The 12073-nt window shown below is 37.4% G+C and overlaps 1 protein-coding gene and 1 pseudogene across 1 annotated transcript; one reads left to right on the top strand and one right to left on the bottom strand.

The window, feature by feature from the left end:
- Positions 1–682: 682 nt before the first annotated feature.
- LOC145577034 (G-type lectin S-receptor-like serine/threonine-protein kinase LECRK3) lies at positions 683–3179 on the top strand. Its single transcript, XM_081634726.1, has one exon. It carries the CDS (start codon positions 717–719, stop codon positions 3177–3179), a length of 2463 nt encoding a protein of 820 aa, XP_081490852.1. The 5' UTR covers positions 683–716.
- A 4393-nt stretch (positions 3180–7572) lies between these two features.
- LOC145574156 (beta-glucosidase 24-like) lies at positions 7573–11244 on the bottom strand (annotated as a pseudogene).
- Positions 11245–12073: the final 829 nt, after the last annotated feature.

Raw genomic sequence — 12073 nt, 5'->3', positions numbered from 1 at the left:
TCGTCACTGCTCTGATACCAATTTGCTGGGAATTGGGTCAGAAAAACAGAGCAAGCAAACAATTGAAAGAGAAAATTAGCTAAGGACAGATAGATTGTATTGCAAGTCAGTGTAACTTCAATACAACTCCTTTCTTTTGAGAGGAAAGGATGCTCTCCCAAGGAATGAATTCCACAAATATTTCTCGATACATTCCCTCTACAATTATTCCCTTAAATACCCAAAGATAACTAACAGGCTGCCATAACAAACTCAGCACACACCACAAGGACTAACAAACTTATTTCTCAATTACTGATTTACCCCTCCCTGTAACTAACTTCCAGCTCACCCCCAAGCCAACTCACTCTCTCCTAACAGCACCTTGATTAGCCTTCCTTCTAACATAAGTGAAGCGAATCTTTGGGCTGGGCTGATCTCTAGCAGAATGCCAAAGCTAACTGTACGCGTGTAGGTATAGTATCGTTTAGCATTAGGACGACTAGTTCAAAACTATGTATTAAAAGAAACGTTAGAAAACCTTGCCATTATTGAGCTGGACCATACCAAATGGGACAGGGATCATGACTTTTTGTTTCAAGATTTCACTAGGAAGACTTTCGTTGACTTAAGATTAGAAAAGTCTAGAAGAGAATGTACGCCACTAATTCTTCAGGATCACAACTAAGAAAAGAATGTAAAAAATCATCCATCTCTTATGCAAAAAATCTGTAACAATGGCTTGCTCTCGATCATGTATCCTTATCTCCATCTTTGCCTTTATCCTCCTACAATTAAAATCCATTGCTGCACAAAACGGCGGAAAATTAACAGTAGGCCAATCACTCAGAGCCACCGGCAATGGTTCTTCATTGCTTTCCCCTTCAGGTGATTTTGCCTTCGGCTTTCATCAATTTCCTAACAACAATGATCTATTTTTGCTTGCCATCTGGTACGCTAAGATCCCTGACACCATGGTTTGGTATGCAAATGACGGTAACCCCGTTAGCCAGGGATCATCAGTAAAAATAACTGCCAATGAGGGTCTAGTTCTTAGTGACCCTCAAGGAACTTCTCTATGGAGTACCAATGATGCAAAGAAAAGCGGGGGAGCAGTTAAAAATGGTTTTATGAATGATACCGGAAATTTTGTGCTTAATAGTGAAACTGACGGTGCAATTTGGCAGAGCTTTGACAATCCTACCGATACTTTGCTCCCTACCCAGATTTTGCAAGCGGGAGGCCAGCTTAATTCTCGACAATCAGAAACCAATTTCACTCAAGGGAGGTTCCAACTTCGCTTACAAAGTGATGGAAACCTAGTCCTAAATACAAGGGACCTAGCAACAGGTTATGCCTATGATCCTTACTATGCTATTAACACTAATGCCAATGGAAACCCGAAAAATGCTGGTGACAGAGTGATTTACAACAAGTCAGGGGATTTGTACATACAGATAAAGAATGGTTCGAGGGTTGATCTCACACCAGCTGATAAGTTAGTCTCGGCTCAGACTAACTATCAGAGAGTAACCCTGGAGTTTGATGGGGTCTTGAGCTGGTATTATCACCCGAAATCCTTAGCAGCCAACAAAGGTGTCAGTTGGTCCAGTGTTAAGTCACTCCCTGACAACATATGCACAACACTTTCCGGAGTACTTGACACCGGAGCTTGTGGATATAACAGCATTTGCAGCCTTGGTGATGGGAATCAGAGGCCAAAATGTCGATGCCCACCAAATTACTCTCTTCTGGATCCCAATGATACATATGGCAGCTGCAAGCCAGATTTCAAGCAAGACAATTGTGACGAGTACGGTAAGGGTGCTATCAAGGATGAATATACGCTAGTTCGGCTTGTAAATATTGATTGGCCGTTAGCGGACTATGAACAGCTTAAGCCTTGCAGTAAAGAAGAATGCCAGAGTAATTGTCTAAATGATTGTTTTTGTGCTGCTGCCATTTTCAATGAACAAGATCAAACTTGTTGGAAGAAGAAGCTGCCACTAGCCCATGGAAGAGAAGATAGTGGAGTAAATAGGATAGGTTGGCTTAAGGTGGGGAATGGCAACGGTTCCAACGACCCAATCAACCCTATTCATCAAAATAAAGTAATATACAAGAAGAATGCTGTATTCACTGCACTGTTTGGCAGTTCTGTATGCATAAATTTCCTTCTGCTAAGCGCTATAGTTTTGGGAATTTTCCTCATGTATAACAAGAAGAATCCTAGGTTGCTTGATGAGCATCATAGGAATAAAACTCTTAGTGAATACAGTAGTGTTCATTGCTTCAGCTACAAAGAGCTTGAAGATGCAACAGATGGGTTCAGGGAAGAGGTAGGACGAGGAGCTTTTGGCACAGTATACAAAGGGAAGATTGGAGAAGGAAATTCTTCTATTACAGTTGCTGTTAAAAAGTTAGATCGAATATCTAAGGAGTCTGACAAGGAATTTAAAGCTGAAGTGAATGTGATTGGTCAGACTCATCACAAGAATCTAGTTCGATTTATAGGATTCTGCAAGGAAGAAGACCAGCGATTACTGGTATATGAATATATGAGTAATGGTACTGTGGCAGATTATCTTTTTGGTAATTTGAGGCCAAGCTGGACTGCAAGGATGCAAATTGTGCAAGGAATTGCCAGGGGGCTCTTGTATTTGCACGAGGAATGCAGCACGCAGATAATCCACTGTGATATAAAGCCGCAGAATATACTTCTAGATGATTACTATCATGCCCGCATTTCTGACTTTGGATTGGCAAAGCTTTTGGTTTTAAACCAGAGCTACACAAATACAGCAGTCCGGGGAACAAAAGGATACCTTGCCCCTGAATGGTTCAGAAACAAGCCAGTTACAGTAAAGGTGGATGTGTACAGCTTTGGGGTTTTGTTGTTAGAAACCATATGTTGTCGAAGAAGCGTGTGCATAGATATCAGTGGGGAGGGAGCTATTCTGACAGATTGGGCGTTTGATTGCTATCAATCTAACACATTAGATGACCTTGTTAATGATGACAAAGAAGCACTTCATGACAAGCTAAATCTAGAGAGGTACATAATGGTTGCCCTTTGGTGTATCCAGATAGAGCCAAGCCTCCGACCTACAAAGAAAAGGGTTATACAGATGCTTGAGGGTGTTGCCGAAGTGGCTATCCCACCTTGCCCTACCTCGTTTACAGTTACCACTCAACCTTAAATTTTCGAGGTTAATCATCTGTTTTTACTTTTTCATATTTATTTTGTTACACTAGTTCTCACCATGTATCAGTAGCTTCTACAATAAAAACCATCTCTAAGTTAGTTTTTGAACTGTGTAAGGTTTAATTAAGTTTATTTTTGCTGATTCTATATAATGAATGTGAAAACTCATAGGTCTAAGATGAGGAGAATTCTGAAATGGAGTTCCATTTCCCAGAATTTGAGAAATTTTTATGACACGGGGGATGCTTTGATAAAAAGAAACAGAAATACATAGCACTTAAATACCGCAAATAAAACATAAAGGTAGTGTAATTAAAACATCTGAATGACATGCAAACATAAGGCAAGATCTTCATAAATGTTGCTAAAAAGATTCAGAGTAGCAATCAAAAACCAGGGAAGGGAACCAAAGCAGCAATCAACTACCATAAAACAAATATAAGCAAAGCCATTCACATGATCAAGCAAAAGGATTATGCAGAAATGAACAAAAGCACATAAAATAGCATGGATTAAGGCAAAGAGCTAGGAATCATTTACTCACCTGCATTTGCAGATAGTTACATCTTCAAGACACTTAGACGCTTCAAAATTTAATTTAGATGATCTGCAAGCAGTAAATCATCACATTATCATTCTTGACAAGCAAAAAACTACATAGAAAAACGATACGGTTCAGAATACAGTTAGTTACAACTTACAATATTGCACCAATAACTCAATTAATGAAATGGATTGCAGAATGTCAAGTTGTTAACTATACAATAAATAATTAAATAGTACTTCATATGGATTTTTGCACTGAAATTACCAAGTATTGTACATGAGATCATTACTAATGTTAGCAACTCAAAAAAAAAAAAAAAAAAAAAAAGAAATTACTAATGTTAGCAAGAAAATAAACAAGGCAGAGGCAATATATGCTGCCTTACAAACATGATGAATGCCAATCCTCCTATTATTCATAGGTTCATCCCTCAAAAAAATCGCAGTCTTGACATGTGTAGCAATCCTGGAACTCTTTCAAACCTTGATGAGTATGATTATGATGAAATTTGAAGATATTGTCATATGATTTCTTTCATGATTTTAAGCAAGCTTTATATCTTCTTAATTGTAATAATGGCAGTCAATCAGAGTTCCTGCAGTTCCCTTTTCTAGAGGTACAGCCATACAGGAGTTGTTTAAAAAAACAAATTGTACTTACTTTAGCCATCACCTTATCCATCGTATAGAGCTCAATATTAATAATCATGGCACTCGAAAATATTGTATGCAAATACAGAAAGAAAAACAATTGAATCAATCAATCAATCAATCAATCAAAGCCTTAATCCCAAAAGTGGGGTCGGCTAACATGAACCAAATTTGATTATTCCGTGTAGTCATCAACATAAATCTTTCTCCTCCATCCCTTACGATCCAAAACTTCATCCTCACGTAAATCCATGCACTTCATATCCTTCCTCACTCCTTCCAACCAAGTCATCTTTGGTCTCCCTCTTCCTCGTTTAATCCCTCCATGGTCCCACTCTTCCACTCTTCGCACCGGTGCACCCTCGGGTCTCCGTCTTACATGTCCAAACCAACGCAGACGATTTTCCCTTAATTTATCTACAATGCCCGCCACACCTACTTTCTTGCGAATAACCTCATTTCTGATTCTATCTCTTAAAGTGTTTCCACACATCCACCTTAACATGCGCATTTCCGTAACCTCCATCTTTTTAATATGCTCTTTCTTAGAAGCCCAACATTCTGTACCATAGAGCAACACTGGTCTTATGGCAGTCCTGTAGAATTTTCCCTTCAACTTTAAGGGAATGCTGCGGTCGCATAACACTCCCGTGGCCGCTCTCCATTTAAGCCACCCTGACTTAATCCTGTGGGTCACGTCTTGATCAATGTCACCATTCTTCTGGATGATCGACCCTAGGTACTTAAAACATTCACTCATGGTCAAATCCTTTCCATCCAAACTCACCACTTCATTGCTTGTCCCCCTCTGAGTGCCAAAACGACATACCAAATATTCAGTCTTACTCCGACTTAGCTTAAACCCTCTAGATTCCAACCTTTGCCTCCATTGCTCCAACTTGACATTAACCCCATCCTTAGTCTCATCCACCAAAACGATATCATCTGCGAACAGCATACACCATGGAACCTCATCTTGAATTGGTCTAGTTAATTCATCTAGAACCGTTGCAAAAAGAAAAGGGCTTAATGCAGACCCTTGATGCAATCCGATTGTAATAGGGAAATCTTTTGTCAACCCTCCGCATGTCCTCACATTTGTTGACACATCCCGATACATATCCTTAACTAGGTCTACATACCTTCGTGGGATACCTTTCTTCAACATTGCCCACCAAAGTATCTCTCTTGGCACCTTGTCATATGCCTTCTCTAAATCAATAAAGACCATATGAAGATCTTTCTTCTTTACCCTATAAAACTCCATCATTTGTCTTATCAAATGGATTGCCTCCATAGTAGATCTCCCAGGCATAAAACCAAATTGGTTATCTGAAATGCTTGTGCATGCCCTCAACCTTTGTTCAATCACCCTTTCCCACAACTTCATAGTATGGCTCATAAGCTTAATTCCTCGATAGTTAGAACAATCTTGAGCGTCTCCTTTGTTTTTATAAACCGGGACCAAGGTGCTCTTCCTCCAATCTTGTGGGATCCTTGTAGCCGTCCATATCTTGTTGAAAAGGTTTGTTAACCAATCAATACCAATCTTACCCAAACACCTCCACACCTCTATCGGTACCCCATCAGGGCCAACCGCCTTCTTAGGTTTCATCTTCCTCAGTGCAATCTCCACCTCTACTCTCCTAATCCTTCGCACATACTCCATGTTGATTTCTTCATCACTCATAGAGGTATCTCCTATCACAACTCCATTACTTCCATTAAATAATTCATCGAAGTACCCCTTCCACCTGTCCTTGATGCCCTCCTCTTGCACTAGGACCATTTGGTTCTTATCTTTGACACACTTCACCATGCCAATATCCTTCCTTGCCTCTTGTCTTCTCTTTGCCATCTTATAAATGATCCTTTCTCCCTCCTTGGAATCAAGCTTTTCATAAACCTCCTGATATGCCTTTTCTTTTGCTTGGCGAACAGCTGCCTTTGCCTTACTCTTAGCCTCCTTATACGCTGCAAAGGTTTCATCACTCCTACATTTTCCTAAGGCTTGATAGCATTCCCTTTTTTGCTTAATTACTGCTTTCACCTCTTCATTCCACCACGAAGTATCTCTCTGTACCGAAGTTCTTCCCCTTACTTCCCCTAAGACCTCTTTGGCCACTCTTAGGAAACAGTTCTTCATTCGTAACCAAGTCATGTCCGGATCCACCTCTCCATCCCAATCCGCTTCTTCAATTACCTTTTCTGTAAAAACCTTAGCTTTTGCATCCCTTAGGGTCCACCATCTTATCCTTGGTTCTTCTTGTCTAACTTTTTTCTTCGCCTTCTCTTTCAGACGAATAGTCATTACCAATAGCCGGTGTTGGGTGACCACACTCTCCCCTGGGATAACCTTACAGTTTATGCAACTTTGTCTATCTATGCTCCTTGTGAGCAGGAAGTCTATTTGAGTTGCATTTGCTCCATTCCGAAAAGTTATCAAGTGTGAATCCCTCTTCTTAAACCAAGTATTAGCCAAAATTAAATCATATGATTGGGCAAAATCCATAATAGCTTCACCACCGGCGTCCCTCTGCCCATACCCAAAGCTTCCATGGACACTCTCATAGCCATCTCGGCTCGCCCCAACGTGCCCATTTAGATCCCCTCCAATATATAACTTCTCTGAGTGGTGGCGGAGTTAAAATATAGAAAACCTCAGGAAACAATTAGCTGCAGAACTGATGGTAAAAGCAGCATAATTCCATTTTAACCAATAAACAGAGATTCAACTAGAAATCCAAGACTAAGCTTTAACTACATATAAAGATATAACAGAGATTATGATGAACAGATTGAACACCCACCAGCCCCTCCTACCAAAAAAGTACTAACATATAAACAACAAATAAATGAAAGGACCATAACATACTTGGAGATCAAGCAAAATAAAACCTTCTTCTAGATCAAACTCTGAGTACGATCTAGCTGTTGATTGAAGACATCAGACTCTTGTGGAAGTCTTGTGAGTTGTGACATCAATAACTTGCCACACGTTTGTCATGAACCAAATCAAGTAGTAAATAATGTTGAAGCTGCAGAACATACTATAGGAGACATTGCAGTAGTTAGACTAGCATAATATCATTCTTTTGACCAATATGTTCTCTTAGATGGATTGATATTCTGCCTTCGGAGAAGGCATTATATTCCTAAGTTCAATCATTTTGTATCATTGAGAAAAAAATTCATTATAATCAGAATTGGTAATTCATTTCAACCAAGTCCTTGCAAAGAACAGCATTTGAACAAGTTCTGTAGCCTAAGGACAATGGGAGGGAAATGAAACTAAAGAGGAAAAGTTCCATAAAAGGTACAGGAATTGTTTTATCTATGAAGGAAATTCTTGAACCATTTAGCAGAATGCTTGGGGTATCGTCTCAGTCCATCTTTGTAGTCAACATAGTTTATGCCAAAACGAACAGTATATCCAGAGCCCCACTCAAAGTTGTCCAACAATGACCAAGCAAAATATCCTCACTTTAACTGGATTCCTGCCCAAGTTTGGATTTTCCACCCACTATTAGTTGATATACAGAGGACTAATACTTTGCTTCACAAACAAATTACGGGTTATTCTTTAAAATAATAAAGAAAAGGAAATTGAGGGTGAAAATCACACCCCAATTATAGTCTACATAAAATATCATTCAAGATAGATTTTTTTAACTCAAAATAATCCAATAGGTAACAATTTACACTTTGTACTTTATACATGTGGAAGTAAATTTGTTCAATTTTCCCTTAAATTATTGTCAATCTCTTCCTTGAGATAATATTATTCTTTTAGCTTTCACAAATCATGACTACTGAAGCTTCCCTGCCACCCTGTTTATCAAGTTTTTTCTTTTGCATAAGAGAGAAGTATCAAGTAAGGACAAGGATAATTACACATTTTTTTTGTAAGTTTCACCAAGTCCAGATGACAGATAAGAAACCTACACATAAAAATTAAAAATATATATATATATATAATTCAACCACTAAACTAACCTCATAGCAAGTTTTACAAAGGCTAGATGACCGTGGTAGTAATGTATCCGCATGCTGTCAGTTAAAGCTTCCTCAAGAGACAATCTAGGATCATTTGACTCATCACAGCCTACAAATCACAATCAGTATATTTCACATTTTATTATGATTTATGCATAACTAGGGTCAGCTCAAAAATGGAAAAGAGAACATAAAAAGGATAATTAAGAACAAAGATTTCAAGAAAAATGTCAAGTTGTCTTTAGAAAAAGGTACTGCCTGTATCTAGCAATGAATCACCCCCTCTCCACTCCAAACCAAATACACAGAACAACAGACTGAATTAGAAAGATACTAAACAAAATGGGACTCGCCATTTTCTGTGATGTAAATGATTGGATTTTTATATCTTCACATTATATAGAGTAGAAGATCAAAAATTCCTCTTGGATAAATATAAAGCCAATCTGAAGCAGCCTGCAAAAGAGTTAGTACACACCAAATTTAAATTGTTTGTATCAGTTCCATTACATAAATTGCTTCCAGTAGAAAAAAGGACATAAGTCCTGCTGAGAAAATAATTTTGACATGAAAAAACATAGTACAAAAACCTTGTTTATGCTAGTCAGAGCAAATTTCAGATGGATTTTTAAGATTATGCTAGTCATGCACATACCTTTGGACCAATTAGTATTCCATTACGCTCAACTGTAAATAAAAAGTTGGAATCACTATTGGGCTTGATTGATCTTATGCAAAGTCTCAAATAAGAAACATTAAACTTCTATGATGGACTTACATGTCATATTAACAAGAGAATCAGTATTATAACTGGGCTCTGTATTCCTAAAACTAGGAGCATACGTCGCGTAGCTGCTAGTGTAATAATTCAAGCCAATGAAATCAAATGAACCCTTTAACATGCGAGACTGCTCTCTTGAAAATTTAGGCAAGCGACTGCCCACAAGAAAGCGCATTGTGTGTGGGTAGTCACCATGTGTTATTGGGTCCATATACCTATAAGAAGCAAGAAATTTAATTAGGAGTCAATAATATGCCACTGAAGGGCCTTAGGTTGTAATAACAACTTTGGAGAAAATTTCTCTCTTTTTTAATGCTTAAATCATTTAACTTTAAGCTCTGAAACTAGATTACGAATCCATTTGGCAATAGATTATATACTCACCATCCAAACATAAAGTCAACAGCTCTAAGTGCAGAATTTCGGTCTTGCCTTGCTTGAGAATATGGAATGAACCAATTTGAATTTATAGCAATGCCAATCACACCTTTCTGAGATGCCTGTGGTATGCAATAGAAGTTACAAACTTACATTAGTTCAGATTTCTTCCAATACATTCACTTTAACAGCATCTAATCGAATACATCAATTATGGTTACCATATACCTTACACATGTCAGTGGTTAAGGTTTAAAACTTTATATACCAACATATACAAATATTAGAAAAGTTTGGGATAGATGAAATAAGACCTGATATTTCTTTCTATAAATTTGAACTGCTGCACCATGAGCAAGAAGCTGGTAATGCACGATTTCGTAAGGGTCAGTGGCCATATTGACTTCGCAATTCTGGGGGTTTGATTTAGAGCACTGCTTGGATGAAAAGACTCCAGTTGTGTAAATGCCTGTACTATAGGTCCATGGCTCATTAATTGTAATCCAATGCTTTACTTTGTTACCAAATTCTCTAAAACAAAGGTCTGCATAGTCACGAAAATCATCCCTGTACAGTGAAATAATAGGTAACACATCAGTTATACATTAAAAAAAAAATTATTAGATGCCACATATATATCTTGAAGCAATGCCCCATGCCAAATGGATTGAAGTTTGTCTTGAAGATGGAACAGTCATTTGAGATTGATTTTCGTACTTCAACTTAAAAATGGTTCCAAAACAACAACTATTCAGAAACAGTGAAAAAGGCTAAACTAAGTAATAAATATGAGTATGCTTTTCAACAAACTTTCTAGAATACCATGTTTTCATTGTTCTTGACTAATGGTAACTACTATGACACATCGTGATGACTTCTACAAAGTAAATAACTTACACTATGTGAGGGCTAAGAAAGCCACCATATTCATCTTGCAATGTCTGAGGAAGATCCCAATGGAAGAGAGTGATGAATGGTTGTATGCCTGCCATAATGTAGCAACAGAACAATCACAACGACGAAGATAATAGAGCATAAAAAGGGATAGCCATGGGTGTATGTGACAAAATCTAACCGTTTGCCAAGAGTTCATTGATAAGGTTGTGGTAATAGGCTATTCCTTTATGGTTCACACCCTTGCTTACTTTTCCATCTGAAAATTTCAAAAGTATCCAAAGATGATTGATGTCAGTTTGAGAAATTAAAGGGGAAAAAAAAAAAAAAAAAAAAAAAAAAGATTTGTCAATCCAAAAGATTAAGTGACAAAGTTGGTTATTAGATGGACCTAGAGCTTTAAATAGTCCTTTATAAGTGTTGTATGCCTTATCTAGAAAAGAAAAACGTTAGAGAAAAAGCTCTTGAGGCTTATTTTCTAAGAGAGGCACAATATGATGCCAGAAAAGAAGTGCAGATAAAATCCACCAAAAGCATGCCTATAGCCCTTTACCTTCTATATTCATCTATACACATTGATTGAGACTAAAATGTCAATACTAGAATGTTTCCAGACAACTATGACAATTTTCCAGCCCAAATTTGCAACTATTTACAGTAATTACAACCTTTATGGCGGTTAAAATTCATAGGTTATTAATGTTATAATTCAAAGCATATTTGCATATAATGACATACAAGGCAATACTCTGGGCCATGAAATTGAGAACCGGTAAGCACTCAGTCCCATATCCTTCATGATCTTCACATCTTCCTACAAAATCAATAAGTTGAGTTATAACCATTTTCAAACAAAGTTTCTGTTTTCTTGGGGTTTGAAGAAAGGACACGAAGGTTGGTTAAGAATCCAACCCTCAACCTCCCAAGTCAAGACAATGCTCCTTAGTCCTTACATCTATGAACAACTAAGTAAGACAATATCAAGTTCAACAAAGAACAAAATATTCGTGGCAGTTTGAATTCCAAATTCAGATCCATGAAAAGTAGTTCTACATTCTATAACTATACAACATGAATTGTGCATTTCAAAACAAAAGTTCACATTAACATTGTGATGTACAAGTATTGTAGTTTTAAAGCAAGTGATATCACACCTTGTAACGATGGTATGAATCAACTGCCTCATCCCCATTCTTACCATCCGCTATTTTATCTGCACAAATTTTCACCAAAAACCTTTTAACAAACTCCTCATATACAATACATTACACCATACTCGGATCGAACCTCATCTACATCACTACCCTACGTTCATGACTCCTTATATACATTATGTAACAAATAATCTTCATTTCATAACAAAAAACCAAATTGATATTAATTATAAAAAAATAAAAATAAAATTAACCTCACCAGGAAATTTGTGGGTGAATGTATCCCATGTACTCGGACCTTTTCCATCTTCCTCAGCTCCTCCTTCAAACTGCACCAAAATCACATAAATTCATAATTCTACAACATAAATAAATTAACAAATATAATCATCACTTGTTCTTAGAACCCATTTACAAATTTTATATTCTGATCAAATACAAAGAAAAAAAAATCCAAATTTTTCTTCAATTACCGTTTCAATTATGAAT

This window comes from Chenopodium album, chromosome 13 (genome assembly GCF_948465745.1).
Source record: "Chenopodium album chromosome 13, dcCheAlbu1.1, whole genome shotgun sequence".
Lineage (NCBI taxonomy): Eukaryota > Viridiplantae > Streptophyta > Magnoliopsida > Caryophyllales > Amaranthaceae > Chenopodium > Chenopodium album.
This window is presented reverse-complemented; position numbering and strand designations above follow the sequence as displayed.